Source organism: Myodes glareolus, chromosome 23 (genome assembly GCF_982192425.1).
Source record: "Myodes glareolus chromosome 23, mMyoGla1.1, whole genome shotgun sequence".
NCBI classification, from domain to species: domain Eukaryota; kingdom Metazoa; phylum Chordata; class Mammalia; order Rodentia; family Cricetidae; genus Myodes; species Myodes glareolus.
In genome coordinates, this window is record NC_142048.1 from 5,753,970 (window position 1) to 5,772,868 (window position 18,899).

The 18,899-nt window shown below is 40.5% G+C and overlaps 1 protein-coding gene across 2 annotated transcripts in view; it reads right to left on the reverse strand.

Moving 5' to 3' along the window:
• LOC125405992 (uncharacterized) overlaps positions 1-18,024 on the reverse strand; it is a 31,064-nt gene extending 13,040 nt beyond the window's left edge. Inside the window, exons 1-3 of one of the 2 annotated variants that reach the window (XM_048442787.3) lie at positions 17,919-18,024; positions 755-881; positions 492-552 (exon numbers count right to left, since the gene is read on the reverse strand). In XM_048442787.3, coding sequence (XP_048298744.1) covers positions 492-552; positions 755-881; positions 17,919-17,921 — 191 coding nt within the window. In that variant the 5' untranslated portion in view covers positions 17,922-18,024. Of the gene's footprint in view, positions 1-491; positions 553-754; positions 884-1,989; positions 2,219-17,918 lie in introns of those variants that run through there. The other variant, XM_087901070.1, reaches the window with a different exon arrangement.
• Between the last annotated feature and the right edge of the window lie 875 nt (positions 18,025-18,899).

Genomic DNA, 18,899 nt, shown 5'->3' on the forward strand with positions numbered 1-18,899 from the left:
AGACATGTGGTATAGGTATTAAAGTTTCTCCACAACAACCTCTTGATTCTCATAAACTACCCCTCTCACTAAGCTGAGCAGTTATAAGAAGTATATGAGTAACACTAGCTTTACTATGTACCTTTTGCTTATTAGCAGGCTTTGAATAAACACTTATCATCTATTCAACATTCTTACGTTTTGTAATATCTGAGTGGTACAAAATCTAAATGGATTGGCAGTTTCACAATATGGCTCTCATAGGGCTATGATTCAAATGGTGGTATCATTTAAGGCATTGTTTCTTTGTCTTCTTTCTTAGATAATTGCCTTTCAAACACATTTTGGCTACCTGACATTGAGGTATATGGACTTTTTTGGGGGGGGAATTTAATAATCATCAATACAACTTAAGCTATGCTTATTTACACTGTTGCTTTTCTTTAAAACTTCCAGGACACATTAAATTTTCTTCATAGGCACATTTGTATTACCTTTCACATGAAAATTACCTTTTATGTCTTCTAGAACTTTGACAATGTTCTTCAATAATATGGTCTTCCCAACTGTAGCCTAAAATATAGTATCAGAAAATGTATGATATATTATTAGAAATTGTGTAATATTTAAGTTGTTATCTTCAGAGAACCTTAGAATCATGTCTGACATATTCACCTCATTCTTCCTCTTTCTCAACCAAAATTACAGAAGATTATCAATAGCCAAGAAAGAGTTGTCCCCTTATTTTAAAACATGAAGGAAAATTTAGTCTTACCTATAGCAGTGAGGTTCCTGTATGTTTCCAGCATCACATCTTTGTAGAGATTCTTCTGTAAAGGATCCAGCAAAGCCCATTCTTCCCCAGTGAAGTTAACATGCACATCATCATAGGTCACTGCATTCTAAAATATCCCATGCATGTGTAGAACAGAAAGCATGATAGTGACAATATTGTGCATGTACACTTCCTTGATAATATATAATTCTGGTGCTCCCCACACTTATTCCATGATACAGAATTTCTAATGTAATCACTAAGTAATTTTAGAAAGAAACCAAATATTAAGGTTCACATCTGTCATTTCTTCACTTTGACTAGAATATAGCCTTGGAAAAGAAATGTGAATTAATAGACATAAATAGAGATGCAAGCAATCAGATCAAAGGTACTGAGTACATTTCAGAGAAATAGTATGAAAACTTACTAACTAGAAAAAAAGATAGCCAAGCTGGATGCTGTTGCTCAAGATTTTTATCTCAGCTTTCAGGACGCAGAGGCAGGTGAATTTAATTGAGTTGGATGCCAGCCTGACCTATGCAGTGAGTTCCAGGACAGAGAGAGTTACATACTAGTAAGACCCTGTCTCCCCCATAAAAATCAATTTAAAAAATGGTAGAAAGAACTCAGAGATATTTACTAAAGTTCCTATGAAGACTTATACATTTATTCCAGTTCCAGAAAACGGAAGTGTCCCAGTTTAAAGTGTATCAATAGTGTTACTAAAAGGGCGTGAATGTTTAAACAGTTACAAATGCGCAAACGAACACATCAGCAATGTAAACGTTGATCATAAACAATACAAGACAGGAGAATGGGCTCAGCAGCTAAGAGTCTTGCTGGTCTTACAGATAGGTGAGCTCAACAACCAGTACTCACATAGGGCTCACAGCATCCATTACCCCACACTCAGGCACTTTGAGGCCATCTCCTCACCACATGTGGTGCATACCCATGCAAACAGGCAAAAGACCATATTTGTTCAAAAGAATTCAAAACAAACACAATAGGTAAAAAAGAATGTGCAATCAAGCGACTCAGCGGACTCAGGCAGTATTCACAACATCCTGGGAAACAGAATAAGACCCTCTGTCAAATTTCAAAATTCAAGATGTTGGTGAAACTCAGCACAACAGCATATGCTTGACATGTATAAAAACCTATCTTCCAGATTCATGGGCCACTAATATAAAAACAAAAAAGAAAAAAAAACACCCAGGCATAAAGGGTGTTTAATCCCAGCATGTATGATTCAGAATCATTGGGATCTCTGAGGTGAGGCCAGTCAGTCTGGTTTTCGGGACAGCCAGGGCTACACAGTGAAAGTTTGTCCTCAAAACAAAAAGAAAAAAAAGTCAGGTCTGCAAAATGGCTTTGAATAAGCAAGTATTTCAACTGTATCTTATGTGCTTTAGTGATACCATCTATAGTGGTGGTGAAGTCATGACGGCAGGACACAAAGAACAGGAAATTGATTAAGGATGTAGACACTCAAATCCCATCCCCAGTGAGGAATTCTATCCAGAAAGGCTCCTCCTACTAAAGATTCCACAAGTACCCCAAAGAAAGCCACCAAGGAGAGACCAGTGTTCAAACACATTATACTATCTCTAGGTTTTTCATTCAGTTAACTAGATTCTGACCCAGGTCACTACAGGCATATAGTCAACCCATGATGAAATGCGTTCAACGTCAATGCCCATAGTCTTTAACTTCTTACACTGTTCAAATGCCCAAAGTCTCTTCTGACACTCAAGACAATTTCTTGACTGTGACATTTTGTGAAATCAGAAAAACAAGTTACATCTTCCCAGCACACACTGGCACAGAATACCCTTTCCCATTCCAAAAGAGAAATGGGGACATAGTGAGGAAGACTGGACTATGGCAAGACTGAAACCTGGCAGGGCAAACACCAAATCTGGAAGCTCTGTCTCAGATACATGGGGCTTCAGTTTCAAAGGCCCTTGACGTCACATTTTCCCTGCAGCTTTTCATACACCTCTCTCTTTGGTTACTTTCACTCCCTATGTGCAGCTCTGCATGGCAGATGTCTCATTACTTAGGTATCTCAACATCTTGTCATCTGAAAGGGCAACCCAGGCATCATCCTCACAGCTCTATGCAATGAACTGTTGTATGCTCTGCACTGGGGCTCCGACTCTGCCGAACATAGATGTCTGCAACAGGGCTGAACTGAACCCAGAGACCAAGAATCCATGACCTAAATTTTTTTATTCTTTTTTCCAGAACCAGCGCAAGTTTGGTTTCTAAATTGGGATGGACCCTGCCAAGCAAGCTTGGACCACAGCTTGTAGCAGGTTTTGTATGAAACTGTTTCTTGGGACTAGGAATCACTTTGCCTAATCCCTCCATTAACTGCAGACTTAATAGAATGGAGTCTTACACTTAGGGCATCTTGCTAGGCTCCCAATGTAGAGCAATGGCCTTCTCTTTAATGGTGAAAATCTCTTTGAAAATCCCTGCCTCTGTTTCAGTGCTTGACTGCCATTGGACCTACCTTTTCATATTCATTTATTTAGGCCCCACTTGTTACTATCATTAGTAGGCATCCAGCAGATCCAATATGCCATAAAAAATACACCCATAAATTTTTAATTTGGCCTTACTCAATTTCTCTGGGCATGGGAAAAATAAGAAAAAAATTGGACCAAAATACCACTCAGGGGACCTCTAGCTTAATTTTTCATGAATCTATTTCCAACTGAAATCCTATCATCTCAATCTCCATTGTCTGTATTACTCTCAATTCCCAACTTCCTGGCCAATAGACATTCTAATATAGGTTTGTGTGTCTCTGTGTGTGTGTGTGTGCGATCTAATGAGACCTCAGCCCTAGACAAAGTACTACAGAAAACTAATGAATGTTGAGAGGGAGAATTTATGTTTTCCCAGGGATGAGCTTCCTAGTTGGCTATCTATCACCAGATGAAGGCTCTAAGTGGTCTGCCCTGAAATCACACAAATACAAGAAACTCCAAATGGACTCAGTAACTTATATTTAAATATTTATGTGCATAGATGTATAAAAATATGCAATAATAATAACAAAAGATGAAAGAAAACTAATTTGATGCAGAATCATTGGGAGGCATGAAGTGATTGAAGAGAGAGGAAAAGGAAGGGAGTTGTAATGTATTTATACTTTAAATATTAATCATGGGACATAGAGTTAAATGGAGAAATCTCAAAAAATACAAATGGCTGACAGATACTTAAAATGTTAAACATGCTTAGCTATTAGGGAATTGTACATTATATCTTCTCTCTGATTTCATCTCATCCCAATGAAAAAGGTCTAAGATAAATAAACAAAAAATGACAAGTGTTGGCACTGATTTGCAGAAAATGGAACTCCATTTTAGTACTTGAGGATATGCAAACTGGTGAAACCATTTTAAAAATCAGCATGGAGCTGACTCTAGAAGTACCTACCATAGGAACCAGCAGTATCACTCATATATATATATATATGCAATATATATATATTGCATATATATGTATATATAATTTATGTGTGTTGTGTGTATATACACATGTACATACACATACATGTACACATACACAACATGGAGTTCAAATCCTGTTCTAGAGACATTTGCTTATTCATATTTATTATGATTATATCTACAATAGACAGGAAATGGAAACAACGTAGATTTGCACCAACTGATGAATAAAAATTGTTAGAGTCATACTGGGTAAGGCTACTCAGAGATATTGAGAAAAATGAAACTATGAAATTCACAACTAAACAGAAGGAGCTGGAAAAAGTTATTTTGAGAAAGGCAACCCAGAACAATAAAGATAAATATTACATATTCTCTGTCATTGTGAAGGTTGGTGTTAAATTTTCATATATGTGTTTCAATTGTAATACCAACACGGTTCATGAAATTACTAAAATGCCATGGGGATGGCTATGAAAAGAGGGGAGACAGAATGCACAGATATATGGGGAACAATGGACCAAGGAGGATTAACCTGGGATGGGGGAGTGGAAGTAGGGGACAGGAAGGAGAAGGGAAAGAGATAAATAAAACAGAAGACCTTTGAAAAAGACATGGAAATTTGGTTTAACATCACTAACACACACTCACATAGAAAGATACAAACATGATACATAGGAAAAGAAATGTAGAGAGAGGAGAAAGAGAATTAAAATGGAGTAACTCTGAAACCGAGCAATAATGTCCCTACCGGACACCAGAGGGTAACAAATAAATCTATGCCACGTATAAGTTGCTTCTTTTGGAGGTCTTGCTAATTAGATACCAAACATTGCATTGTATTGCTATTGGCTATCAAGAACTTGATGATAAGATCCTACTGCTGAAGACACTATATGTTTGAGTCAAGGTCATGGCAAAATTAAAGTGGTAAAGAAGCAGAATCTTTATCCCTACTGACTTGCTTTCATGGTGGTGGAAAGGGTCTATGCAAGCTACTAGAGGAGACAAGTAATCACCAGTCATGCCCAACGACAGACACTTCAAGCTACAGTAAAGATTGCCATGACAAGACCATCCCACCGGTGCAATAGTAGCACAAATACTATGGGAGTAAGTACCACTTCCTGACTGTATCTAAGTCCTTCACAGGATCAAATGCATTCCTCGCACCATTACCAGACTAAGAACCTAATACGCAGGTCATTGGCCTTAGGAAAGAATATTATGCTGCTAAGTGGACATAGATTTAAACTGACTCAAAATAACTTACCATTATATCCATAGAGGAGAAATGGGCAGGGCAAAGGTGGCTTCAGCTGGCGATCTGTTGCAGAACTAGGTCTGAGCTGCAGGGGATTAGATCTGGGGGAAGGGATCATACCTCTGCCTTTTACACTCTTCCTGACACAGCTTCCACAATGACCCCTGAGAACTGGGTGGGGATTGAGTTATATATGTTGCTTTAAGTCTGAGCACTCCCCAATCACTTATCCTCTTTACCTTGGCCAGTTATGTACGACCACGTTAATCACAATCTAATTCAGTTAGAAGCATTTAAATGGAGAGATGTGACTTCCATTGGTCGATGGATGTAATGGTAAGTCACCTTCCTGACCATCTGTGGATATACCCAATGGATGGAATAAATGCATGAGATAAACACATAAGCAGTGTGTGTGAATAGCACAATGGATGTGTAGTCTCTGTTATACAACTCTCTTTGGCTGACCCACTTTCCTTTCTAACTCCACACGGAGCAGCATACCTGGTGCTTTGGATCTGACACTAACTTTTAACTATGCACAGTGCACGACATATAACCTCAGCACTTAGTAAGCTGTATAATTTCGATTTTAGAAAATTTACTAGGCTATGCTTAATAATTAGATCTATTGTCCCTTGGGGACTGTAAGATGTGTATAAGCCTGCTTTGTTCGTTTTACTCAAACTAAGACAAGAAAATAAGATATTCTCCTCAGTCTAAGACAAGCTGCACACAATTAGTTCATTTTTACCTCAGAGCAAGTTCAAATTATACTGAAGGCTTTTGTAATAGGTTTTAAACTTTACAATTATGCACATGGTCAGAATTGCAGGTGTCTGACCTTGTTAGATCGAAGTCCTTTAAAGATTTATGATGAAATAGGGCAATATTGCAGGTGTATAACCATAGTTATGTACACAAAGCATCCTACAAAAAGCATGCCAGTTCTCCGCTTGCGAAGTCTGCTGATAAAGACCTATGTTTCAAAGTTTGTTGCAGAGGGCACTGTGCCCCCTCCCTCTGGTCAGAGTCTTACTCCTGAAACCTTGGAACCTTGTGTTGCCAGAAGAAATGGCTTTGCCCTTATTGCTCACCCACTGAGGTGTAACTCTTGTCATTGCTTCAAGTCTCTGGGGGAAAAAAGTGTATTTAAACTAGATGGACAAAAAGCAGAAAGGAATTAGAATTGGGTTAGAGAATTAGTGCTAAAAATTATAAGACAAGAGCATAAGAATAGGGCAGAACAATAAAGAGTCATAACTGGAACAGCATCAGATTAGAAATATTCTAAATTTCTTTTGCTGCTCTGTGGCTTCGAACCTGAACCCTGGAAGGTGGTCTTGCAGAGCAAGTCTCCCAAACTACTGATACCTCTACACAAAAATATGTGAAGGCAATTTTTAAAAAGAAGAATTAAGGAGGCTGAGGCAGGAGGATTAAAATTGGGTAAGGCTACAACAAAACCCTGTGTCAACAAAACCTAAAACAAACAAAAAATTAGACTTCTTATATTTCAATATCAGACTGTTGACCACAAAATATTCCCTGTGTTGTTTTTAGTTCACCTGAGAAAATTTATTGAATGTAATTCTGTCTGTTGTTTCAAAGCATGTTTTTTAAAGAAAAAAAACTATTTCTATTTTCACTAGATGAGAAATACTTATTAATCAAATTATTGAAAAACAAATATTAGTATATCAAATTATGTACCAAATTTTAAACTTCCTTTATTAAAGATGTAATAAGCTTTATCCTAAGAACAGGGAGGTGGCTTCTTCCTAGAGAGACTTTTAGCATGATTTAAAGTTGAGCTATCTTTTTAGATTGACAACAACTTGACCTAGAGCTATGATAATGTCTGTAGTCTTACCTTGACATTACAAATTAGTTAGGGGAAAAAAAGCTAACCACTGAGGAAAGTTTAATGAATGTGTTTTGAGGATCAAAGCCAAGTTTTAAACTAATTCATCCCATATTAAAGACTATGCTTAACACTCTTAAACACAATGGATGAATTTTGTTTATCTAACTTCTGAGTATAGAACTTACCAGCATAGAGAGAATTACCAGACTCACCTACCAATAGTTTTCCTTTTATTTCCTTCTTCATAAAATTGTAATAACAGGGTTGCTATTTATGCTATTTTCCAATGTCAACATGAGAGCCAAGCGTAACTCAGGTCTTTATTGTTAAATCAAAACCCTGTTTAAATATACCTCAATGAGCAAAAAAAACCCACACTGAATACTATCTATTATAAAAAAGACTTAGAAATTATTAAGTTATATCTAGAAAACTTAAATGATTTCCAATGATAATTATTATTTTTTGTTCTTTATTATTATTATTATTATTATTGTTACAAATTTTCACCTCCTCCCCTCCTCCCATTTCCCTCCCCCTCCCCCCACTCTCCCTTCCTCTCCAGTCCAAAGAGCAGTCAGGGTTCCCTGCCTGTGGGAAATCCAAGGTTCTCCCCCCTCCATCCAGGTCTAGGAAGGTGATCCAAATAGACTAGGTTCCCACAAAGCCAGTACATGGAGTAGAATTAAAACCCAGTGCCATTGTCTTTGGCTTCTCAGTCAGCCCTCCATGTCAGCCACTTTCAGAGAGTCCGGTTTGATCACATGCTCCATCAGTCCCAGTCCAGCTGGCCTTGGTGAGTTCCCATTAGATCAGCCCCACCATCACAGTGGGTGGGCGCACCCCTCGGGGCCCTGACTTCCTTGCTCATGTTCTCTCTCCTTCTGCTCCTCATTTGGACCTTGGGAGCTCAGTTCAGTGCTCCAATGTGGGTCTCTGTCTCTATCTCCACCCACTCATTAGTGGATTCTAGCCATAAATAAAGGACGTTGAGCCTATAATTCATGATCCTAGAGAAGCTAAATAGGAAGGTGCCCCCCCCCAAAAAAAACCATGTAGTTATCCCCCTGGATATTGGAAGTATACAAGATTTCCAGGCAAAAATTGAGAGCTTGGGGGTGAAGGTGAGACAGGGGTAAGGGGAGATGGGGAGAGAGAAGTGAGAAGGGGAGGAGGATGGGGAGAGCTTGGGGGAATGGGACAGTTGGGATGGAGGAGTGGATATGGGAGCAGGGAAGTATATATCTTAATTAAGGGAGCCATTTGAGGGTTGGCAAGAGACTGGACTCTAGAGGGGTTCCCAGGTGTCCAAGGAGATGTTCCCAGCTTGTTCCTTGAGCAGCTGAAGAGAGGGCGTCTGAACTGGCTCTATACTATAGCCACTCTGATGAATATCTTGCATATCACCAATGATAATTATTGAGTAATTCTCCAAGATACTGATGTGTTACACAAAATTTTCAGTACTATATTAGTCAGGGTACTTTAGAGTCACAGAATCTATAGAAGAATCTCTACAGCTAGATAGATGAGAATTTATTGAAATGACTTATAGGCTGCAGTCTAACAATGGCTAATTATGACTGGAAAGTCCAAGAATCTGGTATCTGCTCAGTCCCACAAGGCTGGGTGTCTCAGCTGGTCTGCTGGGATCTCAAAGAAGGAGTAGATGGGCTGACAGAGGTGAGGCAAGCAGGCAAAAATACTCTTCCTTCTTCCATTGTTCTTAAATAGTATTCCAACAGAAGATGTGACCCAGATTAAACATGGGCCTTCCAGCCCAAGGTCTGGATGACAGGCCTGTTATTCAGCCTCAATGTCTGGATGAAAGGCATGTTGTTTTCCTGTCTAGAAATTCAGATCACATGCATGCCCTCCATTACTGTATTAAAATTCATTCTAGAAATAGTCAAGTTGACAACCAGCAATAGCCACACAAGTACGTTTTGATGATTGGAGTATCTCTTTAGACTTTACCAGTTAAGCTTGTATCATCCGTAAGGCTTTTCAACATTTTGACAAGATTTCAGATTTTCTGATGAGTATGCTCGACATACACGGTGAATATAATAGAATTGAGAACACATTTTCAGAACTGATTGTATAAAAATAAATACCATATAGCTAGAAACTTCAACATCATTAGAAGCAATACTTACTGATGTGGGATTCCCCTCTGTATGCTATGAATTCCATTGGTTAATAAAGAAACTGCCTTGGCCTGTTGATAGGGCAGAACTAAGGTAGGCAGAGAAAACTAAACTGAATGCTGGGAGAAAAGAGGCACAGAGAGAGAAAGAAGCCATGGAGCTGGTGCTGGAGACAGATGAGCTGAAACTTTGCTGTTAGGCCACAACCACGTGGCAGTACACAGATTAATAGAAATGGGTTAAATTAAGATGTAAGAGTCAGCCAATAAGAAGCTAGAGCTACTGGGCCAAGCAGTGTTTTAAATAATATAGTTTCTGTGTGATTATTTCAAGACTGAGCAGCAAGGAACCAACAAGCGGGCTCCTCTAACAACAACTTACTCTCTAAAAACATGCAATTTTCCTGTCTACTAAAAACAATTTCTAATTTTAACTAAGGAAATATATAATTTACTAAATTCCCACAAATTCAGTAACTAATAAATATTTGAGACATTGCTCAACATAAAAAAATGGCACCTACCACCTATTCCAAACATACTTTTTCTCACTGATTCCTGGAGAACAGGAATGGATATTCCAAGACTGAAGTTCTGTGAACAGTTTCATGGAATCTCTACAAAGACATCCAACTAGCCTTCTCTCTTATGCTATCTGTAGCATTCTTATGTTTCTTGTTTTGATTTGTAACACAGTGAAGCTAAAACTGTGAATCCAGAACTGTATGATATTCTCTAACCCTATAACTCAAGTTACCTCATTCCTGAGGCAGTGGGTAACCACACAGTAAGGTCCTGTCTCAAAGAAAGACAAAGAAAAAGTATATATTATATACACCTGCATAATTAACTTCAGAAATATACTTTGAGTTCTAGAATAAGGAATGATTTTATGAGAAATCAGATGGAAATTTGTAGGTTTTTGTCAGCCTGGTCTACAATACCAGGACCCATTCCAGCCAGTTCTATTGTAAGATCCAAAATCTGAATTTAAAAAAAGAAAGTATTATGTTATGGTATGTTTCATTTGTGTTATAAATGACTATGAAAGAATGGAGTCATGTCATCTTTTATGTTCAGGGAGAAGACAGATATATAGTGGAATTGAACTGCAAAGTGAGGTATAATTTAGCAAATGACTAAGGGAGAACAATGACTAACAAACTGCACATGGAACTAATCAACAAGGATACACATGAAAAGGAAACAAACCACAATGAGAACTTGTGAGTTCACTAATGAAAAAATAAAATTTTTTTTAAAAGTTCAAAAAAATGTAAGCAACTAAATCACCACTAGGTCATGTCCAGTCAAAAATTATGTTACAGCTCCTCTCTCAGGACAGGGAAACAGGTGTAAGTTCTCTACCCTAACATTTGAACAGAGACATGTTTTTTACTCAGGTATCCTATATAATAATGAATCTGAAGATGACCTCCTAGGAAAGGCTGGAAAGTCAAATGACATTCCCACTGTTCTTTCTTTTAAAATGGCACAGTTACAGTAAATGGATTATGAGATTATCAGGGATTTTGAGACCCTGGGAGGACAGATAGACAGAGTCTAACAGTTATCAGCTCTACTCAAAACAGACACTATTGTCTACACCCAAAGAGTTAGCAAGTTTAAAAATCTTTATTTGATATGATAGTTAAGATGTTTAGATTTGGCTATACTTGCTTCTCCACATGGACCTCATTCCATTGGGTAAAGTATTGCTGCAGAGCCTTCTTCAACCAATGGCCTTTGTGATGCTGGATTAGGCTGGGAGTGGCCTTGGGTACAAAAAATGTGTATGCTCATGTGTTTACGCTCTCTCTCTCTCCTCTCTCACCTGACTGCTGGATTTGGTTCCTCTTGTTGGCTTTTGCACAGGACTGTGATCTGTGAGTCCCCCCTAAATAAAGAACCTTTTATTATACTCAGTTCTGAGCTAGTGTGGGACTATTTTATTTGCATTCTCCTACATCTGGAGCCCAATGTGGGGCCCGATCCATACCAACGGGATTTGGCCCAAAAGGTCCACGCATGCCTTCCCCCTTCCCATGCCATGCTTCCTGGCTCACCAGCCTGGGCATGTTTCTCACCTGTGGACTGCCTGCCACTGTGGACTCCCCAGCAGGCACGTAAGCCCGTGACTTTTCCCACCGCAGCAAGCCATTTTTTCCTAGCACAATCCCCACAGCGTCAGTACACCGTCCATGCCAAGGCCCCACTTGCAGCTCATAACTGCCAGCAAGCTTTGAAATCCTTGATATTCTGTACAGCTCAGTCCTCCATATACAAATAGGCTGCTCTTAATTAACTAAGTCCGAGGTGACTTAGGTACTGGAACTTGCTTTGCCCCTGCTGGGCATGCACACCTGCAACTGCGATACCTGCTCATCAATAAAGAGTATTACACCTACAACAATTTCTAAAATCCCCTAATTGAGGTAAGTATAAATAAATTAATATATTTAAAAGTTATATAATTGCAGACACTATCACCATCCAGGAACTTAATAACCTTTTTGCTAACATTATGGATGTTATTCTATAAGGCTCATGTGATTTTTCTAATATATCCATTTATTTGATTTTGGGACTTAGCATTGTTTTTCATATTATATCCTTAAGGAAATGGTTTGATAACAGAGCCAAGAATGAGGCACATTAAAAAAAAATAATACAGTCTTCTTAGTGAGTCTGAGGCTACCCTGAGCTATGTAAGACCTTGTATAAAATAAAGAAACCCAGATAGGATTGGGCTTATGACCCAGTTGGTATCCTTGCCTACCATTTGCAAGACCCTGGGTTCTGTCTGTAGTATCATAATATTAGCACTTGGAAGATAGAAACAAGAAGATTGAGTGAACTCCATAGGAGCAAGACTGAGCCAGCAACCTAGGCCAGAGCAGGTCTAAGGCAGCAAATTCCAAAAGAGCAGGACTGAGATAGCAACCTGGGATGGAGCGGGCCTGGGAGAGTAAACTCCATGGGAGCAGGAGTGGATCCAGACCAGGGTCATTTACAGAAGCAGGACGGGGGGCAGCAACCTAAGCCAGAGCAGGCCTGAGGTGGCAAGTTCTACTGGAGCAGGATTGAGCCAGCTACCTAGGCTGGAGAGGGCCAGAGATGGTGAGCTCCATGAGACAGGGAGCGGATTCAGGCCAGAGACATTTGTGGAAGCAGGACTGAGCCAGCAACCTGGGCCAGAGCAGACCTGAGACAGCAAACCCCACAGGAACAGGTACAGGGGAGCAACTGCTGAGCAAGTGGGCAAGAGCCATAGTGTGAATCTGAGGCCTTTAAGGGAGCAGATGTGAGCCAGGGTCCCTGTGGGCCTGGGCGTGAGTCTAGTACCTCTGAGGAACTAGGTCTGAGCCAAGACCTCTGTGGGTCTGGGCATGAGTCTGGGACCTCCAAGGGAGTAGGCAGGAACCAGAGATCTCTAGAGATCCAGGCATGAGTCTGGGGCCTCTGACGGAGTAAGCCTGAGCCAGGTCCTTTGCAGGTCTGGGCTCACCTGAGTCTGGAACTCCGAGGCAGTAGACCAGAGCCAGAGACCTTTGCAGGACCAACACCAAGCCAGGGACCTCTGCAGGAGTGGAGCCAGACCAGGGACGTTAACAGAAACAAGTCTGAGCCGACAACCTAGGCCAGAGCAGGCCTGAGACAGCAAACTCCACAAGAGCAGAGCAAAGTTCAGGAGTGCTGAGCAACCTCCAAGAACATGGAGTGACCAATAGGGTAACTAGAACTGTGACACTGACCGTACAACAAGGAACAAGCATCTGAGCTTAGGATTCACTGGTATGTAGAAGATTAATCACCAGAATCGCAGACAGCCCCAACGACACCAATAAGCGGAAAAGCTGAATAGACAAGGTAAGAACACATGCAACACCACAAAGAACAACATGACACCAGCAAAATCTAGAGACTCTACAACAGCAAGACTTAAACAACCAAATATAGATGAAGCAAAAGAAAATGACCTAAAAAATAACTTCAAGAGAGTGTTTGAAACTCTTAAAGAGGAAATGAGAAATTCCCTCAAAGAAATGGAGAAAAACAAAAAATTGGAAGACATTAGCAAATCCCTTAAAGAAAACCAAGAAAAAGCAATCACGCATAAGAAAGAAACTATTCAAGACTTGAAAACTGAAATAGAGACAATAAAGAAAAAAAGTCGAGGGAATTATAGAAACAGAAATCATAAGAAAATGATCAGGAACAACAAATGTAAGCATTAACAGCAGAATACAAGAGATGGAAGAGAGACTCTCAAGCATTGAAGATAAAATAGAGGAAATAGACTCATCAGTCAAAGAAAACATTAAATCTAACAAAAGGTTAACCCAAAATATCCAGGAAATATGGGACACCATGAAAAGATCAAACTTAAGAATAATAGGTATAGAAGAAGTTCAACTCAAAAGCACAGAAAATATATTTAACCAAATCATAGAAGAAAACTATCCCAACCTAAAGAAAGATATGCCTATGAAGATACATGAAGCTTACAGAACACGAAACAGACTGGATAAAAACAAAAGTTCCCTCGCCATGCAATAATCAAAACACTAAACATACAGAATAAAGAAAGAATATTAAGAGATGCAAAGGAAAAAGGCCAAGTAACATATAAAGGCAGACTTATCAGAATTACACCTGACTTCTCATTGGAGACAATGAAATCCAAGAGGTCGTCGTCAAGTGTTATGCAGATATTAAGAGATCACGGATGCCAGCCCAGACTATTATAAACAGCAAAACTCTCAATTACTGTAGAAGGACAAAACAAGATATTCCATGACAAAACCAGATTTCACCAATACCTAGCCACAAACCCAGCCCTACACAAAATACTAGAAGGAAAACTCCAACCCAAGAAAGTTGGTTACATCAATAAAAACACAGACAACTGATGGTCTCATAGCAGCAAATCCCAAAGATGGGGAAAATGCACAAATTAACATCACCAACAATGAAAATGAAATTAACAGGAGAGATAGCAATCACTGGTCATTAATATCCCTTAATATAAATGGACTGAACTCACCTATAAAAAGACACAGGCTAACAGATTGGATAAAAAAATAGAACCCATCCTTCTACTGCATACAAGAAACACACCTCATGGTACAGCAAGTTTCTGCAGCTCAGACTCTGATAACTCACCTAACATGCTCTCCCTGGTCTGGGGACAGTGGCCCCCACACTCACCATGGCATGGTTTGTGGCCTTCCTTACGGCTCTCTACAGCAGAACTGGAGGAGAATCCTGGAAAGAACCTGTGGGCTACCTCCCATTGGTGCTCCTGATTGCTATGCCTTCCAAAGTCCCTCATTAGCTAAGACCACCCAGCTGGGCCTCAGAATATTAGAGGGTACCCTACTGGGTGAGCAAGATCAACTGACTCAGCACAGGCCTTCCTAGCACTGCCCTTCCTCCCTAGGGTCAGAAAGGCTCTACTCTGGGAAACTTGTAGTTCAGTAGAATCTTCCATTCTCCCAGAGCACTTTCTGTTCCTCCTCCAAGGCACAGGGTTCTTTCTGTGCACATTCCATTGCACACTCAACGTCCCTTTGCGTCATAGCTCAGAGGTCCTGCAGACAAACACAGGCCACATTCAAACAGTAACTGCTGTTAAAGCTAACAGATTAGAAAAAATGGATTAGAAAAAATGAAGGGTCTTGGGAAGTTTGAGGGGCAGGGAAGAGATACTGGAAATGATGTTAATTATAATCCCACAAAATTATGTTAAAAATCTGAAAGAGGTTTTGTGGTCATGAGCTCCAGGGATTTCTACTAGAGCACTCCAAGTACTACTCATGCCTCTCCTCTCAGGTCGTACATCTTCAACCTGGAAAACACAGCCATGACAGGCAGGGCCACACCATTTTATCTAGTTCTTCCATTTTGGTTGAACTAGTGTAACTACAGTAATTTGGTTTCATGAAAGTTCAGTTCTTTATCCAGGTTCTTGATTGCCTGGTATGTAGATGGAAGAAATGACCAGTTAGGACATTGCTAGATCATCCAAAATTGATTACCTCACTACTCATTACTACTGCCAACTACTGTCAAATCAGGAAAGCTTTACCCTCCTTCTTGCCCATCCTTATCTGTGCTTTGATTACGCCTACTTTTCAGCTGGTCAGCAAACCCAGTTCTTACACACGTCCTACTTCATTTGTGAATTTGCAGTGTAATCTAGAGAAGATGGAGGATACTCATTCGCTGGTCTATTTTTCCTTCTCACAAACCAATAAAGGTCCAGCCTGGAAGAAGTGTCAGGACTGTCCTCCCAACACTGGACAGCAGAGGCAGGATTAAGTGTTCAAAGCAATTCTCAATTACATAGTGTGAGGCAAGACTGACCTACAGGAGACATTGAACTAAACCAGAGGTTCTCAAACTTCCTAATGCTGTGACCCTTTAATACAGTTCCTCATGCTGTAGTGGCCCCCCTCCAACCATAAACTTATTTTTGATGTTACCTCATAACTATAATTTTGCTACTGTTATGAATTGTAATATAAACACCCGTGTTTCCCAGTGGTCTTAGGCCACTGCTATGCTAGGGTCATTTGATACTCCAAAGGGAGCCCTGACCTCTCCAGGATGAGAACTGCTGCTCTAAATTGATATAAACAAACAAACAAACAAATAAATGTTATGAAATAAGTGGAATAGAATTCTTAATGACTACAAACACTGGAAAATATAAAGAAATAGATATTATAGCAGTAATGCATTTAAAGAAAATGAAATTTTAAAAATGATACTGATACTTAAATAACTTTTTAAAGTGATAAGAAATAGTTGGAAGGATACTTAGGTATACAGACTTTGGAACAGAGTAGTCACTTCCCTGGTAGAGAGAAGGCCATTAATAAGACACTGCATGATTTTGTCTCATGTAAAGTGTTAGCTGACACAGATTTACAGCCAATGAATGGCCTGTGTCTCAAACCTCTGAGCTGACCTAACTGTGTCATCAGGAACTGCACATATCTGCATAGAAGAGAACCCTAACTGGAAACTGAATAACCAGTAGTTCAAGCTACAGCTCCCTAAATTGTGCACCCACCAATTCTGTCTGTCTTTATTCACATGGAAGAAATTAATACATGCTGGAAAACTGCACAGAAGGTCACTCGCCCTGCCCGATCAGATCCTTCATTATGATGGAGACCCCTGCAGCTCACTGCCTTAAACTTCAGTCTGGGATCTAGCTGTTGTCTAGTCTGTTTTACCCTGCAGTCTGCACGGACCACTGTTCCTCCTCTTCTGATCTGAAGGGAGAAGCCATGCTCCCTATGCAAATCCATTCCTTGTTACTGCGATGGACACTGCACTATGTGACTCCAGATGATAATTTTAGGACTCTGTGGTGCAACAAACCTTTAATCCCAGGATTAAGAATAGTCAGTCAGGGAGATAGTAAAGGCAACGCCCTGTGGGGCTACAGACAGGATTCAAGTTCACCTCAATCAACACATGAGAACGTGACTTAAAACCACTTTTCAAAAAGACTGGACATGTGGTTGTTCTAGAATTAATGTATCTTTATGGCACAGCAGGACTTAATGTTGGTTGTGACCCTGTAAAGGCCTCTTGAGCAGAGTGTTAGAGGCCTGGTCTTTGATAGGGGTGGGAGACTTTAGGCAGGTTGTAAATCAGGGCTGTCTCCTCTGTTATGGGGATGTAGCTTAACCCCTGGATAATCCCAGTGAACAAACATTTACATTTTATTAATTTAATCTCTAACAGGTATGATTGGCATAGTATTTATCTTTGAGGTATTACCTAAATTCTAGTTTCTGTGACTTAAAGTCTTGAAAGAATTAAGAAATCCTTATACCATCAACTCTATTACCATCAATTCTACTCTTCTACATCACGGTTTAGCAGTGGAGTGCTACTCTACACAGGAGACACCGTTTACAAACTCCACAAAATTATTTCAGACGGATCCTACACTTAAACGCTAAATGTGCAAGAACTTATGGAGGATACCAGAGAGACCAGGGCTCTCTGAGTTTGACAACTCTGCTTTCCCTAGCGACAAGTACTACCGGCGCCAGCATTTCATAGTGACGTCAACAACTGAAGCACCATTGCCCTGCACAGATGTGCAGTGAAGGTATTCAGAGGCTGCTGCCCAGCCCAGGCAGCTGCAAGGACCACACAGGGCACACAGGGCCAGGCCGAATTTTGTTTGGCCGCTGGCTCCTACCCAGCCAGGGGAAGACCCACTTCACCGACTCCTGAGGATCAGCCCGCCACTCCTCCCCATCTAGGGACAGCAGCCCCTCGCTCACTATGGCCCTCCGCTCCTACTCATCTGGGGAGAGCAGCCCCTCGTTCACTATGGCCCGCCGCTCCTCTCTGTCTGGGGACCGAGGCCGCTCACTCACCATGGCGCCGCTGCTTATATCGCTTACTGCTCTCTCCACAAGTGAACACACAAGCAAACGTTCTACTCTCTCAGCGAAGGCGCTCAGCTAGCCGCCTGGCAACCGGAAGAACACTCCCACCTTACTGGCGGGTCTGCTGATGGCTCTGATTGGCTGGTGAGGTCTAAGAGACAGGACTGGGTGAGCTGAAAGGATCAGACACAATGATTCCCAGCCCTGGTTTTTACCACAAGCACAGATTGACTGGAGATTTGCACCAAACAACAGCAAGTCTCTTGTTAATATATACCAATTGGTAAGAGGCTAGTTCGACAACGTTACACAAGAGGAACACCAAGAGGAACACAGGGTATCTCAAAAACATTATAAACAAAGTCCACAGTGCCATTGGGATGATAATCACAGCCTCATGTATAGAAAGAGTTAGATTCTCAGGATCTGAAGCAACCCCTTCCCACAGACCCTGGGCCCAGATATTTACCAGCTCTCCCAAGTTTATTCCAGGTTTTTGAGAAGGAGCTCTGTTTCTTTCTCTATATATCAGGGCCTTGGAGGAACTCTCGGGGCCTAGGCAAGTTGTCAAACTTGGAGAGGCTTAGTTTCTCAAGTATTTTCTAGAAGCTCTGCACTTCAAGCTGGGCATTCAGCTAAGGGAGGGCTGCCTCTAAAATACAAAAATTAGTATGTTAACTAGAGATTAGGATGCTAAGATGTAAATGTTTATTCACCTTTTATGTATATTGTTATTGGTCACATGTCTGTAGTAAAAACAGGTAATGGGATGCTTATCTATGTGTTTGGGTTGAAGCTTTACCTCAGCCCCTCACATCCATATAACCAAAGAGTCTGGGATGTTTGGCTGGAAGCTTCTCCTCAGCCTCTGACATCCATATACCCAAAGACTCTGTGATGTTTGGGTGGAATCTTCACCTCAGCCCCTGACATCCATATAACCAAAGAGTCTGGAATGTTTTGGTGGAA